Genomic DNA, 21,066 nt, shown 5'->3' on the forward strand with positions numbered 1-21,066 from the left:
TCTGGGTTTATGGTTCTGTTACCTGGAGTTACATAGTCTGGAAAAAGATCATGCATGGATTTAACTCACAAAGAGTCACCTCTGTACTCTGAGGGGGAAAGAAAGAGGAAATGGCAATTTAAATAGCACAGACAATGCTTCCACCTTCCTTTGACACAGGAAAGGCCTGAGAGACACTGCACCTTGGCATGCCCTCAGCACCAGTGTTTCAGCCTGCTGCTCATTCTGCAGTATCTCCCATACTGATATTCTCCAGGGTTTAGATGCAGTGTTTTCCACACACTGGGCCCTGTGAACATGAGCCATTTTCTTTCTGTGGATCTCAATAGAAACAAGTCTCCCAATGTGTAGGACAAATGATGTTTTGATGGTAATGGTGTATTCACTTTAAACTGGTGTGTTTTTATAAGATATTCAAGGATCGATCTTAAAAATACATTATTTTCATTTTACAAACTTTAAAAATACGGGCTGTTACCATGAGTATCAAACACACTCAAGTCTTGACCCTTTTGACTCTGCCTTCCTCAATTACCCTTCTTTTCTCCTTCTCTTACAATATGCTCCCAGAGCATTCTCTGCCAGCACTTTTCCTGCTGCACCACGACACAATTGGGCCCAGGTCTCATCCCTATTAGTACCCCCAGTGCATATCCTAGAAGGCACACAGTTCATACTTGACTGGTCTATCTCTGTTATCTCTAATCTCTTAGTTTCCATTTGCCTTTCCACCCTGTAACCTCATTACTCCCCAGAATGTTCTGCAGCAGCCCCTGGTGCCTTCTCCAGTTGTCCTGTCCAGGGACCATTTTCTAGCTTGGTCCTCCAGGTCCTTACCTCCTCCCCCCTGGCCCTTAGTGTCAGTGGTCTCTTTTAGCTCTCCATCCCTTTCTCATTGAGCTTTCATGAGTTTTCCATCCATTGTTGCCCAGAATCACATCCTTCATCCTCTCTTGCTCTTACTGCTGTCTTTCTCTGGTCAGGTACAATTCTTCTCATAATAATCCACAACATAAAGGTTAACAAGTGTATTGAAAGCACTGGTTCCCACAGCCCAACCCCACTGCACTGTTAGCTGCCTGACAGGCACTCTGGTGCTCACACACCCCTCAGCTTCAGCATACCTGCTGTGAACACCCATTTTCACATTTTTCCTTTAGGATAGGTCCTGCTGAACCCAAATTGAAGTTCCTAACACATCTCTGCCTCTCCAATGCCTTATTCCTGACATCCTATGTGAATTGTCTCTTCTCTCTGGTCACTCTACGACTTTCACCTGGACTACTATAGCATATTCTTTCCTCTCCATTCTCCACATAGAAAGTCATCTTCCTAAATCATATATCCACACTAAATGTTACATGCATAAAACCATTTCATTACTCCCTAAAGTCCACCTTCCTTAATTTTATTTTTCTTTTTGGCAGAACAGGGATTTGAACTCAGGGTGGTGGACTTGGTAGACAGATGCTCTGTCACTTGAGCTATACCTGCAGCCCTTTTTTGCTTTATTTGGAAAAATAATTTTCCAATAGGGTCTTGCATTTTTGCCTAGGACTGGCCCCAGATTATGATCCTTCTACCCTATGACTCGCCTCACATAGCTAGGATTATAGGCTTGAGCCATCATGCCTGGCTTAATTTAGCATTTTGTCATACAAAAAAAAAGAAGAAAAAAAAAACACAGGAAAAACTCACTGCCTCCCAAGAAGCTCTCTCCAATTGGCCCTCCTTTGGTTTGTGCTCATGAAGTACATTGTTTGTAAGTCTATTCAAAACTAGCCATCCAGTTGCTCAATAGCAAATCTACACTTGTGTCTTCCATTTGGTTATGAGTTTGTGAAGACATTGAGGTTCATTCATCCTGGCTTTTTTTGGCAGGAAGGAGAGGGGAGGAGGTTGAACTCAGGGCCTTTGCTTGCTAGGCAGGCCCTCTACCACGTGAATCACTCTGCCAGCCCTCATCCTGGCTTTTTTCCAAAGTGACTCAGTAGTAGGTCAGAGTTTAATAACCTGTTGGTTGAAGAGGATACAGAGTCACAATTACATAAAAATGGGGGAAATATCTGTATTTCCCTAGGATAGGACTATTTAAACTTTTATTATCCATCATTACCATTATTACTATACTATTTTTATTGTCATTTCAGGCACATGAGTATTTTCTCATTTTTATTATTTATCACATTTTATTTCCATTAACTGTGCTAAAACTGGATTATAACTCTCATCCATAACCCACAAGGCATTTTGAGTTGTGTTTTGGGCTGTAAATTACTTGTTCTCTTTCTTTTCTTGTTTCCTGATGAAAATTATGCCCAAATGGTATTTCTACATTTTATGAGACCCATATTTTATGAAGAGTTTCTGCTTTTGGAAGAATGCTGAGCTCTTCTGTGAGTAGAGTTTTTACAGATTTGAGGAAGCACCTGTCTTAGATTATCAGTTCCCCAGTCACAAGTACCCCTGTTCCCCATCTCAATATAGAATCGTTTAGGGGCACAGCATCAAGGAGTAAATGATGAACTTGGAGACAGGGTTCTCCAGCTCTGCCTCCTCGAGTTATGAGAGAGATCTTGGGAAAGGATGTAACCTCATTGGTAAATTATAGCAATAATGCTGCTTTGCTAGTGAGCTCACACATCAGAGGGTAACAGTTTAAAATCATATAGTGTTAAATACTTTTAAAAGCACTTATACACTCTCTTTTCTAAAGGTAGCAAGTGTATTTATAGGAACCATAAGTAAAGGAGGATTTTAAATTAAGGATGTGGGAGTCCCTTTTTAATGGCCCCTTGTCTCTTTTGCTCTCTTTAAAAGTTCTTAACTTTGCCAATTCATATTAATCAGGAGCTCTCCAAGTATCCCAGTTCCACAGTGGTTTTAAAAAAAGAGCAGGATGCCGGTGTCTCATGCCTGTATTCTTAGCTATTTCGGGAGGTTGAGATGGGGTGGAGGATGTTGTGGTTTGAGGCCAGCCCACACAAATAGTTTGAGGAATACCATCTTCAAAATAATCATAGCAAAATGGACTGGAGGTGTGGCTCAAGCAGAGCACCTGCTTTGCGAGCACAAAGTCTTGAGTTCAAACCCCAGTCACACCAAAAAAAGTAAGAATGCTTTATCTACAGCCACCTTTGTTGAGTGTCTCCTTGTGCCTGTCATGGTGTGCTGTCACACTGAGTCATCATTCAGCAGGTGCACTGCTATGTGCCAGGTGCTGCTTTCAGCCCTGGGAGCAGGGCATTGTATACAACACAGAAACCCTAGCCCTCGAGCTCTTTGGTAGACTAGAGGATGCCTTACCACAAATCAGCAAGCTGGCATTATCTCTATTTTGACAGAAAGCTGGAGATGAGAGAAGTTAGTCGCCTCCCCGAGGCGAGCGCAGGGCCCAGCTTTGTAATTGCCTGGGCTTGGGGAGGAGGAGGAATCCTGAGTGCAGAATGCTTGGGACAGGCGCCTCAGGCTAGTTAGCAGTTGCTCATAAATGGAGACCACTGTATTGAAGTTCTTCCACAGAAGTGCTTTTACATAGTTAGTGGTTCTGAGCCAGCCAGCCTAGGAACCTGGCCCCACCTGGCTCTCCTGAGAACCCTAATAAATCCTTCCCAGCCATACCCTCTGTATCTTTGAGTAAGACATTTCACTTAGGAATCCTCTCTCTTTCCTTGTCTCCCATACCCTTGTTGGCTGCTTGGCCCCCTTGGTTGATTCTGCATCTCTCATTCCCTCTCTCCATCTTCACTGCCCCGGACCCACTCATACCACATACCTCCTTGCTGTGAAAGGAGAGCCCAGACCGAAAGAGCCTGTGAGTCCTCCATTCCTGCCTGACTTCTGTTCATCTCTGGACCCAGGGTTGTTCCCTGTTGTCCACAGAGCCAGTTGGCCTGTGCTCTCAGATGTTCACTTTGTAAGCTCATTTTAATGTGGGTCTTCTGTTTTACAGATGGGAAAACTGCTACAGTAAGTTCAAATAACTTGCTCAAGTTAATCTAATAGGACATGGAACTGCATTCATTTTAAACCCAGTCTGTCCCTAAATTCAAAACACAAACCACAGCTTCAACTGCTTCCATTAAAAAAAAGTAAAACCAAGTCACACTGCTTCTTTCAGGAAAATGTGAATGCTGAAATGCTGGGTTTCTATATGTACAATTTAGTGACAGATTCCTAGCCAGGTCTGGCTCTTTCCTGTTGGCTTCTATACTATTTACTCTCTCAGTGCTTAACTAAGCAGAGCACTTTTTGAAATAAAACCCTGTCAGACCCAAACAGTGCCAAATTTATAACCTGTAGTAAATTTGCACAGTTGTAAAACTAAATGAGTTTTCCCTTTATTTTGTACACCTTAATTACTGGGGAAGGAGTACATTAAAACTGAGATCATGGGTTAATTAATTTGTCCTGGACTGTAGAATTTTATGGAAAACCAGAACTAAAGTAATGGTCATGTAGGTGCAGTTGACTAAACATGACTTATAAATGTTACAGAAATTCCCATAATTAGTCCCACTGCAGCTATTTATTTAGTCTGGGAAATTTATAGTAGACAAATTATGAAGGTGAAAAGTAAGAAAAATTTTGAGTTGACATAGTGGCATTTGCAGAAGCTGCAATTTGAGGAAATCTGTTTTGCATTATTGTTAGTGGGTTTTTTTTTCTTCAGTTTCTACAATTCTTCCCTTTTAAAATTCACTCTTTAACATTGCTTCCACTGTAACGCAATGACTATCAGGTGTTAGGTGCATTAAACACAAGTAATGCCTTATTAAAATAGATCACCAGCAGCATTTCTAAAGGTACTTAACTGCCAGCGGAAGGATGAAGGGACCTGTTTGATCACACTCTTCAAAGTCATTTTTGCATATTTCAATAGATTGAAAAGGAAAGTTACAGGTTATATTTAAATAGTGTTCCCTGTCATTGGATCTTGACACATTTTAACCTACCTGTTAAAATGCAAGATATAAATAGGTCCTCTTTCAAAGGTGTTCATTATACCTCATTGGCTCTTGTTATAGAAAATGCAAATGTAATTTGAAAAGTGCCCGTTGTGAGTGTGAGCAATTACTCCTGCTCTTCAGTACTTGGTTCATTGTCAGCATAGCCACTTGGTTAAAAAGCATGTTTGCCTTTGAAATGGAGATCGCTTTGGCTTCTGCCTGGCTGGCTCAGTAACTAATGAGAAAATATTTTGCTTTTCCAGGGAAGCAAGCAGCTGTTGAACAACTATCCTGTCTACATAACGAGCAAACAGTGGGATGAGGCTGTAAATTCTTCAAAGAAAGATGGGAGACGGCTCCTGCGATACCTCATCAGATTTGTTTTCACAACCGATGAGCTTAAGTACTCATGCGGCCTTGGGAAAAGGAAAAGGTCAGTGCAGTCAGGAGAGACAGGTCCCGAAAGACGCCCTCTGGATCCAGTTAAAGTCACATGCCTCCGAGGTACTGCATCCTTCCGCTCAGTGTCCACTATCCGTGATCCCATTTCACTGCATTGGCTGTGGCTCCCCGTACAAGTGTTTAGCCTTGCTGTGTTTTGATTTCTTTCCACTGAGATCTTACAGGCTTCATGTGGCCCGTCTGTTTGGTATGAGAAGCTCTGTAAAGAAACCTTTTGTTTGCTTTAAACTTGCTGTTCTCACTTAGTGGTACATATTGCATAGCACCTCATGTTTCACGCTTTAAATTCAGATTTTCTTTGCTGCCACGATGGCCACTTCTGGCAGAACTGGAACAAAGGGAAATGCACATGGGAAGGAATTTTAAAAAATGGTAAAATGATATTGTTTCCATTTTAAGCCTGGGCCCCTGTCTGGCTTCCTTCTCAAGAAAAGTTGGCCCGACTCCTTAATTTGTTTAGAATTAATTTTCCTTAGTGACTGAAGTATACCTTACTCAGTAAGACTTTATTTTTTAAAGTTTTTTCATAAAAAATACCACTTAAATAATCCCATTTCATTAACAAGTGATGACTTTATAGCTGAGCTACACAGTTGCAGCCAGGCAGAGGGTAGGGAGGAAGAATCAGGAGGTGCAAGTTGATTGATCAGGGGCAAATAAACAAATACTTAGACAAATAGAAACCTTACAGTGCCAACCAGAACACTGTCACAACGGCAACATGCCTCTCAGAAGCTCAAATGTTATCTGGTATAGTTCAATAGCAATTTAATTGGCTAGAAAGACCTAATGTTGATTTAATCTAGGCCGAATCAAAATTTTTCCTAGTGAGGAAGTTGCAGTTTAAAAACATTATTGGTAAGGCTTTGACTATTAGAAAGTATAATCCTGCACTTCCTCCTGGGGTGCAGATTTACTAATCCTAGGCATTTGAATCCTGAAGCCTTAGGTGCTTAAGGTGCATAGGTAGTATTTGTTTGCAGCTGAGATTCCCTGCGCCACCCCAGAGATTCTTATTGATCAGGCTGGAGAAGGCCTGGTCACTATCACCCTCGCTAATTTTGATGCTGTCAGTCTGTGCCTGAGGAAGCCACAGAAATCCCAGTATGAACCTGGGCATTAGTGCTGCAGAGCAGCTCCTATTGGCCAGTTTGAAAATTCCACTTACTCAGAGTGACTGGCTGATGGAAATTTCCAGGGTTCTATCTTAAGGACTGGCCAGTTTTCCTTATTCTCCAACGTTAGCAAAGATTATAGAGTTACTCACCAAAGAGGCAGTGTTGAGCTTGGGGGTTGGACAAGGGTGCACTCTCTGTGTATGCAAAGAAGTTGCCCTTAGGGTTATAAAGGAGCCAAGATATAAGGGTGTCACAGCTCTTTACCTCTCCAGAAACTTTATTTACATTTTACATATTAAAAGTGAGTCAGTGAAACTGGGAGATTAAAATACATCACAGAGAACCAGTGCTGCTGCCGTGATACTGGTACGACAGGTGCGCTGTCGTTCTGGTGCTGTCCTGGCTGCCTAGCCAGAGCCTGCATTTTGCAACATGGTTCTCACGTGGAGCCCCACCCCATGGCTGCTGTCCAGCCGTCGAGTAGAAAATACGTACGCAAGAAACAGGGACTATCTTTTGGAATCCTTTGAAGTTACTCCCTCTCTGAGGCATGCACATTGCTTTTTTGGTGAAGTTAAATACTTAGATGGGATGACATTTAAAAAATTCTTTACCTAGTACCTGTGTAGATACTGTGGCAGAGGAAGAAGTGTAGCTCATCATGCAACATTCTAAGAATAATAAGGAAAGCTTTTCTAAACTAAAATGAAGTCACCTCACTCATTGAGACCCTGTTATTTTATTGTACTCCATTTTCAAACTAGCAGCTGGTTAGTGAATACCATGCTGATGATATTTGCTATCCTTCTGGAGAAAGTTAATTTTCTCAAAATGGGTGCAGGTAACAACGTAGGTTTTGAAATGTACTCCCTAGTTTACATGAGGCATGGTGCACACCATGTTTTCCTAATCAGACTTAAACTTTCTTTTCAACAGCTCATGTTCTATAGAGGGCTACCTCTTACTTGTGTGAATTTTACTTTTGTGCGTGAGAAGATTTGTGTGGAATAAGCTGGGTGTAGTGCGTGACATCCTCATGGCATTGCATTGGCTCTCCCATGCAGCTTTTTTGATAGAGCTTCTGTGAACATGTAAGCAGCCTGTCCTGTCATCATCTGTCAAAACCAGCTGTGTTTTTCTCTCTCTCTTTTTTACTGTTGTGTATATTCCTACAGAATTCATTAGGATGCACTGTACTTCCAACCCTGATTGGTGGATGCCCTCGGAGGAGCAGATAAACAAAGTGTTCAGCGACGCTGTGGGTCACGCCCGGCAGGGGCGGGCGGTGGGGACTTTCCTGCACAACGGTGGCTCGTTTTATGAAGGGATTGATCACCAGGCTTCACAGGATGAAGTCTTCAATAAAAGTTCACAGGATGGATCTGGGGATTAGTGGACAGAATCTCCCACTGTAGCAGCCAGTCCTTTTAAGAGCTCCAGTTGTGAATGTATGTTTACTGCCACCTGAGAATCCAAAGCATGTTATTCTGTCATACTTTACACATCCTCAACCTTAAAACTGTCTTCACCTATTGCTACCACTCCCACATAGAAACCCATTTTAGGGTTATTTGGGAAGTCTCTAGCACCCACAACAGACTTCCAGACTATTATATTATAAAAAGAAAAACTACGTTTGATATAAAATGATTCTTGGCTAGACACTAAGGGTGAAAAAGTAGGTTACCTGCCCCAAATCTTCCAAGTCAGCCCTGCCTCCTGAGCAGAGCTGGTCTCCAAGGAAAGGTAGGTTTGTGCTCCTGCCTGTTGGAGGAGCTAAGACATGGAGTTATTTAAGCATTGTCTTACTTAATTCAAATAAGTTGTCTTTATGTTTTCCAAAGATTTAAATTCAGATTTCTGAGCAAAGACACAGGATAGGTTACAAGGTCTATTATACATCACAAGGTATATTGTTAACAAAAAGCCAGAGAACAGACAGAGCCCATCTGTATGACAGTAGTTAATTGGAAGTTAGCTACTTTTCTGTTAGAAAACTTCGCTGTGTTGATCAGGAAGGTACTACGTGTTCTCTGGAGTTTACAAACCGTAGCTCTTCACTATGTCAGTCAAGAAACATCCAAAGATCCAAAACCATTTTCAGATGCTCGATTTCGTAAGTTCATAGATCCACAGTTTCATAGCCTCAGGCTTTGTTGACACAATGCCATAATGATGGGTTGAACAATGAAACTTCATCACAGTTTGGTGCACTGAAGACCAAACACATAGTGAGACTGTGGTGTCTACTACATTAACTAGAGATGCTGGCATTGTAGACAAAGCTTAAAGGCCATTCTGACAACTATGCAATGAGCTTGTCAGTGATTTCTCTGAAATTCAAGGGCCTTTCTGTGCTGACTTGATGTTTAGAATTTATATGAAACTTCTGTTTTGTTGTCAGTTTCATTGTCATTGATGAGAATGTTTCATCCTTACTGTGCTTATCTCTCTTTCCCCTAGCATTCCCTCGAACTCTCCACTCTGGCTAAGTTAATACTGTTCCTCTCCCACCCACTTTAATTTGTTTAGCTCCATCTGTGAAATTAGTGGTGTCTTTGGAACCTTCCCTTACCAGCAAATGCTACAGAGGTGCTAGAATCATTTCTTCTGAGAGTTTATCTTTGGAGGCGAGGAGAGACTCCTATTACCAAGCTAGTTCATATCACTACATTTTTTGTTGATCAAAAAGCTGAATGGGCAGCATTGCAATAGCAGCCTTATTGGAGGCTATTTATGTCATCTCCTACACAACTAAAAGTTTTGAAGATGGGGCAGAAATTTAAATTTATGAGTACCCATTTATAAAGGATTTTGGACACTTTTTGTTGAAGTAAAATCATAGATTTGTGTCCAGTGTGTACAAAATCCTAGCAGCAGGTCCTTCTCTGGCTTTCTTTTGATGATTAGCTTTCATCCATTGAGAAGTTTGATGCTTATGGAGGTAATCATTTGCAAGATTTATTAAAAGGTGTAGATAGAATCACTGTTGGAATCCTGTTTTGGCCAAATTAGCTGTAAAGTTTGAAAGTAAAAGAAATGATAGAGTCAAATGTGATGTTGCTTATGGCAACCATGAGAACAGTGTCTTTGGCTATCTGAGGTAAAAAGATACTTCTTGGGGTATGTTAAAGGTCTGGGCAGTCAATCTTCAAGATTCTTTGATGACAGGGAATCTTGGTCAGAAGGACAGCATTGTCTCATCTGCCTTTCCATCTGATTTTTTGCTGAATACATTGTCCTTTTTTCTGTAGCACCAATATTTGACCACTGTTTTTAAGAAAGGCAAAGTTTGGTTCTGCACACTTCTTCCTATCACCTTAGAGTGTCACATCCTGGAGCCCTGTGTGGTACTGGTCCTTGCTGAGTGGATGAGAGCAACTTGTACATCACTTTTGTTGCTTTACACAATGATATGCCCGCACCAGCACCTTGCAGGGAGGGGAGGACGGGAACCTGCAGATGGCTGTTATTTTCACCATCTGTGAAGGCACCTGTGCTAGACTTGTATACCACCTTTGCTTCTAAGGCACTTAGAAGCTTGCTTCTCCTCATTATTCTAGGTGAGTTATTTCTCTATCAGGTGTTTTACAGTACATCACAAATTCTAAAATGTGTTGGAACTACGTGTCAGCCATCTTGCATGTAAAGAAACCAAGACCCACAGAGATGATGTACTAAACACCCAAGCCAGTTCTAATGTCTCTCTCGGATCTAGGACCTGTGATTCTCCACCCAAGTCAGGTGTTCCATTATACTTAGCATTGTTCATTTCCTTAGCCTAGTATATTGCCTGACCCTAACAGCCACTTATACTGTGCTTCAGCCTCAGCTCAGATATTCTGCTGGCTCCTGTCCTTAGCAAATAGCCATTTAAAGCTGATGTGTTACCTGGGTTCATGATGGTTTCCTGCATGGTCACCTGATTTGAATCAGAGCTTACAAAGGATGTCCATTTGCTTTCCATTTGGCCTCTACGTGGCAAGCTTAAAAGCTCACCACTAAAGTTTGGATGCCATTGTTTTCCAGCCTTTCAGTTGCTCTCTGGAGATCTGAAGATACTGTTTATTTATCTTAATTTGGTTCTTCACATTTCTGGCTGGCACTTGGTCACATTGCTCTCACAACAAGAATCCTAGTCTTAATACCAATTTTTAGAATTCTCCTTGAGTCATTTTAGTAGTGGTGTGAAATAGATTGAATTAAAACAGCTCAGGATGTAGTTGTGCCACAGGTTGGTCTGACCACAATATGACTAAGTGATGTTTTTGTCAGAGTCTAGATGGGTTCAAAGTCCCAGCTATCTGGTCCCATCCACAGTCTTAAGAGCAACAGGGAGGAAGCACAAGTCATTTCCAAATGAAAATGACATGGGTCACTGCCTGCCTTTTACACTGAACTCTGAAGCCCAAGCAAAGTTCTCCTTAGGCTATAGAACCCTGGAATGACTTGTATCGGAGGACCAGGAACCCATGGAAGGCAACAGTAGAATCTTACGGTTTAGCCTCCATGTCAAGTGCTTTCAAGAAAAACTGCAAACATTTCAATTTGTAGCTTTCCTTCTTGCTTAAAAGTGTTTTCTTCAGCCCTTGTACCTTTGTGTCACTCTCGGTGTTCCTCATTCCACCATAGCAGTTAGGTGACTGTCACCATTTCTGTTTCAGAAGGCTTCACCAGGAAGCTAGGGATAACATAGTGCAGAAAGTTGTTGCCATGTCCTTTGATAAGAAGTAAGAGAGACATGTAGCCACTTCACAGCCTTAGCGTAAGTGGGCAATTTTATATTGTGGGTCACTTCTTATCCCTTTGTCAGTGTTGAACACATTGGTAGAAGACAGTCACTCATCAGGATTGTAAGGAAATACATAAGGTACTATAGCCTTTTATTTGAACCAACTACTGTATGTGGCATCAACAAATGGTAACTGATGTTGATAGAATGTTTAAGTTCAGTAACTCTTCTTATAACACCAGCTGTTTACACAAAATCTGGACAGTAATCCAAACTTTGGAGTCTGCAGTTTTGTGATGTCTGCATTTCCCTGACACTTTCAGTGACTTGTGCCTCCTTCCTGTTGCTCTTAGACTATGGATGAAACATCATGTAAAGGTGAAACATATACTACATTGAGAAAAACAAAACATACATTACCCTCATTTGCATTCTGTTTTGTTTCAGGTGCTGGGGGTTGAACCCCAGGCCTCAGCCCTCATTTGGATTCTGTTATTCAGTATGTGCTCTAGACCTAAACCTAATGCCCACTGACTACCTCCTTAGTTTCATTTAGATTTCAGTTATCTCAAAAAAGTGTCATTCTTAGAAAACTTCATTTTTAGAAAAGATTTAAATGTATAACCTTCCTCATTCAGTGCTGTGTCATTTCATAGTGCAGATCTGTGTAGTTTTTGACAGCTCTTACATACGGATTTGTAGAAATGTAATAGAAAATGATTTTGCACATATGGTGCAAGTCTTGACGGTGTATGTTTAATGTGGTGACACTTGCCAAAACTGCTTGGCAAAACATGTCAAATAGAATGCTTGAGTTAGAACTCTAATGTAAATGTGTCTAAACAGCAGTATGTATCATTATGATGTATTTTTGTAAACATAGTGATGGCTTCTTTCAGTCATGTAAGTACTGGATAAAAATAACCACTTCACTTGAAATAATGGAGGAGAATGTCACCCAGCTGCTGGCAAAGCTATGTGTATTGTCAGCCAGTGGTATTGGTTCTTTTATTTCTGTTTTTTAGAGAAGAGAGAATTGACATCAGACAACATGAAGAGCAAAAATAATACTTTTTAAATGTGAATCTTGAAACTTCAGCTGATATATTTACACACTAGATACCACTTTACACCCCCCTCCCTCCTGCTCTCTCCCTCCCTTTCTCCCTCTCTCTCCTTCCCTTTCTCCGTTCTTCCTTACCTCCCTTCTTTCCTCCCTCCCTTCTTCTTCTCTCTATCTCTCTCTCTGTCTCTCTCTCTCTCTCTCTCTCTCACACACACACACACACACACACACACACTATTGAATTACAAGAAACATTGAGAGGACAGTTTGGTCAATTGAAAGCACTAAATTACCAAATCTTGCAATAACAGTGATAAGATTAATTTTCCTCATAAGTATCCATAGCTGGATAATATAGTGACTGTTTTCATTAAGTCATAATTTCCCAAATTGCAATGAAAATACATCTGCTAGTAAGACCCATTCGCAAACCTGTTCCTTTTCAGATTCTCAGAATAATTGCACCAGTACAAATGGCCAAATGTGTCTTGGCATGTTGAAAAACAGTTTGGGCCAATTTGCAACATTTACTACAACAATGGTTAACTATAGATAACTAACAAATTAACTATTGAGTTCTTAGGTGTCAGTTGCTTTGATAAGCACTTTAATGTCTTCTCCTTTTCATCCTCACAGCTGCTCTTTGAGGGTGTTCCTGTTATTATCTCCATATTATGGATAGGAAAACTTCCCAGAGTATTCAACTAAGAAAATCACTTTGGGCTTAGTAAGCAAGCTTACCAGTTCAGTTTTCCCAGTAGTCAAGCATAGTTCTCAAAACCTACCAACACTTGAGAGTGAACTTTTTGTTTTACTTTTGCCATCAAGGGGAAGTTAATACTTTTATGCTACTGAAAACTACTTCTAAAGCATGTTGAGAGCTGGCAGGTGTGGTTCAAGTGGTAGGGCACCTGCCTGACAAGCACAGGATCCTGAGTTCAGTCCCCATCACTGCCAAAAAATGAATAAAAATAAACCATGTTGATACTTACATACAAAGTACATATCCCTCTGAGAACTGCCCAAATTCCTGCATGAGGTTTTTTTACCTATGTAAAATCCTGTGATGACCAGAAAAGTTTAAAGGAGTGAATTAAAACCACTAGTTCATTCGCATTTGTTTAATTGGTTTCCATCGTAAAAATGCAGAAATACAAAAGAAATGTTAGAACTTAGTGAAGTGATGGTCTTTGGGAGCTCCAAGAAATGGCACTGAACATCAGCCAATGTTCCATTCTCTTCACATTCATTATTTTTGTACTTGATGAGTCTGGTGTGGCACAGAGGGTTTTAATTTACCATGTCACTGTGAGAACTGATCTGTTGATTCTTTCCTGTATTTTTGGCTTTAACATCCCTTTGGCTATGGCTCAGGTCAAGGCATGCCAGAGCCAAGAGGGGCCTGGTTTGTGCTTGGGAACAGGGCATGCCATAAGTGGGTCACAAAACTTTGAAGGTCACTGGTCCAGCCTGAACCGGCCCAGATTAAGCATTGCCTTTATATCTCTCCTCTCCAGAACGTCATGTAGCAGCCTAACACTGGGGCCAACTTGCCTTTACTCTGTTTTCTATGATGAATACTTGTGGAGAAACTGTGACAGATCCATTGATCCTAATATTTTTATTGTTGAAGTCTTGTGGATTCTCTATGAATAATTTCTATTTGATTGTACTGTGTAGAGTTAATACCCACTAGGGACATGTTAATAAAGCTACAAATGCATAGTGTAATATAGATTAGCAAAAATTTTGTGAGCAATTTATATAGAAGAGTAAGTTGTTTTTTAAGTGTTAGACATTTCTTTTAGGAACTTAAAATGTTATAAGAGTTTTTTAAGCATTCAATATTTTTAATTATAAGAGACATTTGTTACTAGAGTCAATTATTTCTGGTGTTCTAATTGAAGTATTGATTTTATTACCTCATATACCTCTAGAATGCCACATGTTCTGTTGGGGATAAAATTGCACAATAAATGTCAAGTCTGTTAAGTGGTTGAATTTACTTTTGTATCTTTCACCAATTCATTATAGAAACTTTTCTGGTTTTTTGAATAAGAGTACTCTCCCCCACAAACCTGACTCTTTTCTGCTTATCTCTGAATGCAAAGAAAATATTAGATGCTTAAAACCAAAATATACCCTCTATGTCAGGGAAGTGACCAGAAATCCAAAAATTCATTTGATCTTTGACTGAAAAGGACAACTAGTGATGATCTAGGAGCGACATGTAACTTAAGAGCATGCCTATCCAATATTCTGTACATAAACACATTTAATTCATGCTTCCTACTTATACTGCCATTCCATCAGGAAGGAAAAAAACTCTATGGTTAGTTCCTCATGACCTTTAAAAGTGAACAAATATTGATTGCTTATGGTATTTGGCAGTGCTTTCAGTAGAAAAGCAAAATAACTGTGGCTAAGAAAGGTGGCATGGTTGGTGGCTTCCCACCTTTGTTTAGTTACTGCATAAAGTATAAATCTGGCATAACCATTATAGAGCTTTAGAATTGAATAAGCATTATTTCATAAAACCAGACCAAGTAAAAGCTAAAACACTTTCATTTTAGGGAAATGTAAAGGTGTTTTATTTTTGCTCTAGAGATGCAGATTTTCAGCCAGTAGTTTTGGATAAAAAATAATTTCCAAATATTTTTGTTTAGAATTACAGTATGAACTAAAATGAGATTAACATGGGAGCAGGGGTAAAGCTACTAATCAAAAAAAGTTCAGCAGCAGGTGCCAGTGACTCACCCTGTGATCCTGGCTGCTTGGGAGGCTGAGATCAGAAGAATTGAGGTTCAAGGGCAGCCTGGGCAAATAGTTTGCTAGACCTCATCTCCAAAATAACACGAACAAAATGTACTGGAGGTGTGGCTCAAGTTATAGAGTGCCTGCTTTGCAAGCTCTAAACCCTGAGTTCAAACCCGTCTCACTGAAAAAAGTTCATCTGCGTTGCAGGATATAAGGTCAGAATACAAAATCAGCTTTGCTTCCATCCACTAGCAATAAAACATACGAAAATACAATTTAAGAGCATACAGAGCCACCTGCTTAGGCGCTAATACAACAAAATAAGTGCCAGCCTTGAACAATCTTGAAAACTTAGTAATGGAAAGGTATCCCATGATAATGGAGTAGAAGATTTAGGAAAGGTGATCTACAGAGTCAATGCAATTCTTATCAGAAAGTCAGCCAGCTTCTTTACAGGAATTGCCAAGTTGATCCTAAAATTTATATGGAAATGCAAGACAACAGAAATAAATGCTTACATTCATGGTCTCTTTTTTTCCCCTTTGGTAGTACTGGAACTTGAATTCAGGGTCTTGCACTTGCTAAATAAGCTCCCTACCACCCGAGACACACCTTTACCAGACCTTTTACTTCTAGTTCACTTTTTCACATAGGGTCTCACACTTTTGCCCAGGCTGGCCTTGGACTGTGATCCTTCTGCCTTTTCCTGCTGAGTTGCTGGGATTAACAGGTAAGCACTACCTCATTTGGCCTCAGTTGGTTTTTAACAAGGATACCAAAACAGGGCAGCGGGTAGTCTTTTACTCAGCCACACTGGGACAATAGGATATCCTAAAGAATGAAACTGGACCCCCACCTCAACGCCACATACACAAAAATAACAGATCACAGACTTGAATATTCTAAGAGCTAAAACTTAAGACAGGAATAAATCATGATCTTGGTTTGGCAAAAGCTTTAAGTAACAAAAGAGTAAAGCTAAAACCGACTTCAACGAAGTGAAAAGGTTTAGGTCCTCAAAGGCATGAAAAGTGAGAAAAAAAACTAACAGAATAAGGAAATATTTGCAAATCATGTGTCTAGGGACTGGGGATGTAGCTCAGTGGTTGAGTGTTTGCTTAATATGCATGAGGCCCTGGGTTTAATCCCCAGTACTCCAAAAAGGAATCTAATAGTCAAGTTAGGAGTTGTCATGCAAGCCTGTAATCCCAGCCACTGGGAAGCAGAGATAGGAATATTGAGTTTGAGGCCAGCCTGGGCTACAATAGGAAGATCTTGTCTCAAAAAACATAAAATCTAAGAGCCAGAATATATAGAACTCATAACTCAGCAATAAAGACAAGTTAACCCAATTAAAACTAGGTAAAGAATCTGAATATATCTCAAAGAAGACAAATTGCATTCAGCACATGCAAAGATGTTCACCATCTTTAATCATTAGGGAAATGTAAATCAAGCCACAGGTACCACTTCACTCAGCTGGCTAAATGAAAAGAAAACCCTCTGCTGGTAGGAAAGCAGAGTGGTGCAGTCTCTTTGGAAAACAGATGGGCACTTTATGAAAGAGTTAATCGGGCTCCTGGTATAGCTCAGTAGTAGAGCACTTGCCTAGCATGTGCAGGCTGCGAATTTGATCCCAGCACAGGAAAAAGGTTATGGTAAAACCCAACTACACAAAAAGGTGGACACAGGTGTTCATTGTGCAAATAATCCAAATGGCCACCAACTGATGAATGGATAAACAAAATATGATATAGCCACACAGTGAAATATTGTTTAGTCCTAAACAGGCATGAGTACAGCACACTGTAACATGAACGAACCTTGAGAATGTATTAAGATGCCAAACACAGAAGGCCCATTGTATGATTCCATTTGTATGAAATGTCCAGAATAGAATACTAGATAAGCAGATTTTAAAGAATGCCGATTAATATACCACTTATATAACTGGGCAATCAAATCCCGTTTCAACTGGTTATACACATGCATATATTTGTCAAGAGCTTGACATGCCTGGTTAGCTGTGTACTTCAGTTCTTGAACTGGACTGAAGTATACAGCTAATGGCTGGGTAACTATTAGGAGAAAAATGACCAGGCGCTATTAATTAGGAGGAAAAAATCCCAAATTCATCCAGCAAGTTGCTCCCCCAAATGAAACTGATTCAGTCATTAAATGACAGGAAGTGCCACCTAATCTGTGGCTTTGCCATACCAAGGCAGTGAACTTTGAACATCTCAGCTGTGGTATGTGACAGTTCAGCGCATTGTCCTTGTATGATTTGGTGTGTGCCCAAATCCTTCTTTCTCCTGTCCTCTTTCTCCCTTCACTTTGAAAGTGGCTGTTCAGACTTCTCATAGACAGGCTTAGTGATACACACCTGGTGTTTGAGCCAGAGGCTGTTCAAATAGTTTAATAGACACTTGGTACACCGGAGTGGGCAGAGTGGACTGGAGTTACAAGGGAGAAGGGAGTGTCTAGACCAGTAGAGCAGGACACCATCAGCTGGAGGATGCGACAGAGGTTGGTGGCTCTGAAACTCCCAGTCAGGAAATGTTTCCCGTGGGGACCGTGGCTAGATTTTGCAACATGCAAGGAAGGGATCAGGAGGCCAGATCTTCCAATGGCCGCCACCTTCCCCATCTTCTGGAGGACCATACTGGAAACGACGGCTCAGTAGAACCCACTTTTGTCGCATTGCCTTCTAGGTGACGGTGAAGTGCAGAGGGAAAAGGATGAGTTGGGTGATTCAAAGATCTCCGGTTCTGCCTTATTAAAATCCAGAGAGCTTTGCTTTGCATCATGGCCTTTATTCTATTGGGTTGTTGGTTTCTTTTTTTTTTTTTTTGGTGGTACTGGGGTTTGAACTCAGGGCCTCAAGCTTGCTAGGCAGGCGCTCTACCACTTCAGCCACTCCACTACTGCTTTTTCGGATGTTTTTGAGATAGGGTCTCGCTTTTTGCCTGGGTTGGCCTTGAACTGCAGTCCTTCTGATCTCTGCCTCCCTAGTAGCTAGGATTACAAGTGTGAGCCACCAGTGCTTTGCTCACAGATGACCTTTTAATTCTTAATTTGAATAGTCAGCATTTCTTGGATCATTGGGTTATGCGTGTTGCTATCATTATTTCAATGAATCTTGTTAATGAGCCATAGATAAGCTGTAAAAATCATCCTCATGCTACAGATGAGGAAACAGATACTTAGCAAGAGTGCCCAGGGCACAGCCAGGAGCAGGGAAGCGCTATAGCCATGAGGCCAATCCAGGGAGTCTACCCAGTCCATGAACTAAAGACAAAATCATTCTTCTAGCAGTAGAAAAAGAAAGGATGAATAACCTTCAAAATAATTGCAGGTGACAGCCCTTCCTCCTAAACAGACTACTATAGAAATCCTTGTTGAAAATGAAATCATTTGTATCAGAAACAGACAAGTGGAATATGAAATTAAAAACGTAATACCAGCTGGGTGCAGTGGGTCGTGGCGGCTATTCTAGCTACTTAGGAGGTAAAGATCTGAAGGATCACCGTTCAAAGCCAGCCCAGGCCAAAAGTTAGCAAGACACCATCTCACCAAAAACCTGGGCATGGTGGTGCATACCTATAATTCCAGTTACGTGGGAGGCATAGATAAGAGGGTCAGAGTCTAAGGCTGGCCATGGGGAAAAATGTGAGACCCTATCCAAAAAATAAGCAAAACTGGCTGGAGGCATGGCTCAAGGTGTAGAACAGAGCACATTGCCTAGCAAACACAAGGCCCTTTGTTCAAACCCCAGAACCATAAAATAAAAACACGATCCCATTTATATTAGCATTCCCCAAAACAAAACACTTAGGTGTAAATCTAAGAACACATGTACAAGATCTAAATGAGGAAAACTACAAAATCGATGAAAGAAATCAACTTAAATGGAGAGTCTTCGCTTATGGACAGAAGACTCAGTTTTATGAGGGTGCCTGTCTGAGTTTCATCTGTAGATTCTACAAATCCCAGTCAGTGTCCTAGCAAGGAATTCTGTGGACATTGACAAATTGACTTGAAGTTTATATGGTGAGGCAAAAGACTCAGAATAGCCAACTCAGCACTGCAGGGTCAGAACAGGTCTCAGTACTGACACGAGCTGACTTAAACACATACTATAAAGCTATAGTCGTCAAAACAATGTGGTATTGGTAAAAAGAAAAACAGAAGTCCATGCAACAGATTGGCCCATGTGAACACAGTCAACTGACTTTCAACAGCAGCAGTGCAGTGGGGGAATTGCCTTTTCTATCAGTGGTGCCGGAACAAGCACCCACATGCCAGAAATGAATCTGGGCACAGACCTTAATCTCTGCATCAAAATTAACTCAAAATAGAGCACAGGCCAACTTGTGAAATACAAAACTATAAACATATAGAAAATAACACGTAATAAAATGTAGACATCCTGAGTTTTGGCCATGACTTTAGATTGACACCAAAGGCATGATGAACAAAAGAATCGACAAGCTGGACTTTATTAAAATTAAAATTTTATGCTCTGTGAAAGACACTCAAGAGAACTAAAAATATTTGCCAAAGACTGTTACTCAAAATATACAAAGAAGTCTTAAAATGTAACTATATGAAAATGACCCTTTTTTTTTTTGTACTGGGGTTTGAACTCAGGACCTTGGCACTTGGCTAGGCAGGTGCTCTACCACTTGAGCCACTCCACCAGCCCTTCTTTGTGTTAGGTTTTTTCAAGATAGGGTCTCACAAAAGTATTTCCCCAACCTGGCCCTCGAACCGCAATCCTCCTGACCTCTGCCTCCTGAGTAGGTAGGATTACAGATGTGAAGCCACCAGCACCCAGCTGAAAGTGACCTAATTTAAGATGGGGCCAAAGGCCTTACGACACTCCTCATCAGAGAAGATGCACAGATGCTCCCATCAAGTCATGGAAGAAATGCAAGCTGAAGCAACAAGGTGACATCACTATCCTATTTGACCTGTCCCAACAGCCAAATCCAGGATGCCTACACCACCAAATGCAGGAGAGGCTGTGGCGCAACAGGAGCTCTCACTCATTGCTGGTGGCACTGCAAGGTGGGGCCGCTGCAGTGGAAGTAGTTCAGTAGATTCTCACACCAAACACTCTCAGGTGTTTGAGCAGCCACGCTCCTTGGTATTTCCCCGAATGAACTGAACACTTCCATGCCCGTGCACAGATGCTTGTGGCAGGTTTATTCAGCAGTCAGGATGGCCTTCAGTGAGTGAGTGGATAAAAACTACAACTGTGGTATATCCAGAAATTGAATATTTATTAGTGCTCATAGAAATGAGTTACCAAGCTGTGGAAAGACACAGAGGAAACTTACACAACATGAAAAGGCTGTGCGATTCCAACTATACAACATTCTGGAAACGGTAAAACTGTAGAGACAGGTAAGGGTCAGTGGTTGCCAGGGACGGGGTAGGGGGGCAGGGATAGACAGGCGGGGCACAGGGGCTTTTGACAGCACTTGAGGCTAGGATGGAGAATGTCATTATAGATTTGTCTGAGCCTATGAATGTACAGCCCCAAGAATGAACCCTAATGTAAGCTGTGGTTTCAGGTAATGATACGTCAGTGTGGGTTCACCGGTGGCAACAAGTGCACACCTCCAGTGTGGGATGTTGAGAATCCGGTAGCTATGTCAGGGGTAAGGGAAAGGGGCTGTCGGAAAACTTAGGTCTCCCGATTTTGCTATGATCCTAAAACCTGTTCTAAAAAATAAAGTTAATGAACAAATAACTTGGATGCAAGAGGATTGCTTTATTACTAAACTATGTTACTATTGTCAACTGCTGGCTTGGTTTGTGACAGTTTCAGAGTCTTCAATATGTTTGATGAAAGAAGCACCTATCCCCATCGAATTCATGGTTAACAATGGATAGCCACAGAACATCCTGGAAATCTGAAAACAAAAAACAGACAACATATCTGGTAACAATTCTCTCAAGAGTGGATGGGGTGGG

At 41.1% G+C, this 21,066-nt stretch overlaps 1 protein-coding gene across 1 annotated transcript in view; it reads left to right on the plus strand.

The window, feature by feature from the left end:
* Positions 1 to 14,319, plus strand: part of Bend4 (BEN domain containing 4) — a 37,815-nt gene extending 23,496 nt beyond the window's left edge. Inside the window, exons 4-5 of the mRNA XM_020167233.2 lie at positions 5,213 to 5,453; positions 7,705 to 14,319. Coding sequence (XP_020022822.2) covers positions 5,213 to 5,453; positions 7,705 to 7,922 — 459 coding nt within the window. The 3' untranslated portion in view covers positions 7,923 to 14,319. The remainder of the gene's footprint in view (positions 1 to 5,212; positions 5,454 to 7,704) is intronic.
* Positions 14,320 to 21,066: the final 6,747 nt, after the last annotated feature.

The sequence above is a fragment of the Castor canadensis genome, chromosome 9, assembly GCF_047511655.1.
Source record: "Castor canadensis chromosome 9, mCasCan1.hap1v2, whole genome shotgun sequence".
In the NCBI taxonomy this organism is placed as follows: Eukaryota; Metazoa; Chordata; class Mammalia; order Rodentia; family Castoridae; genus Castor; species Castor canadensis.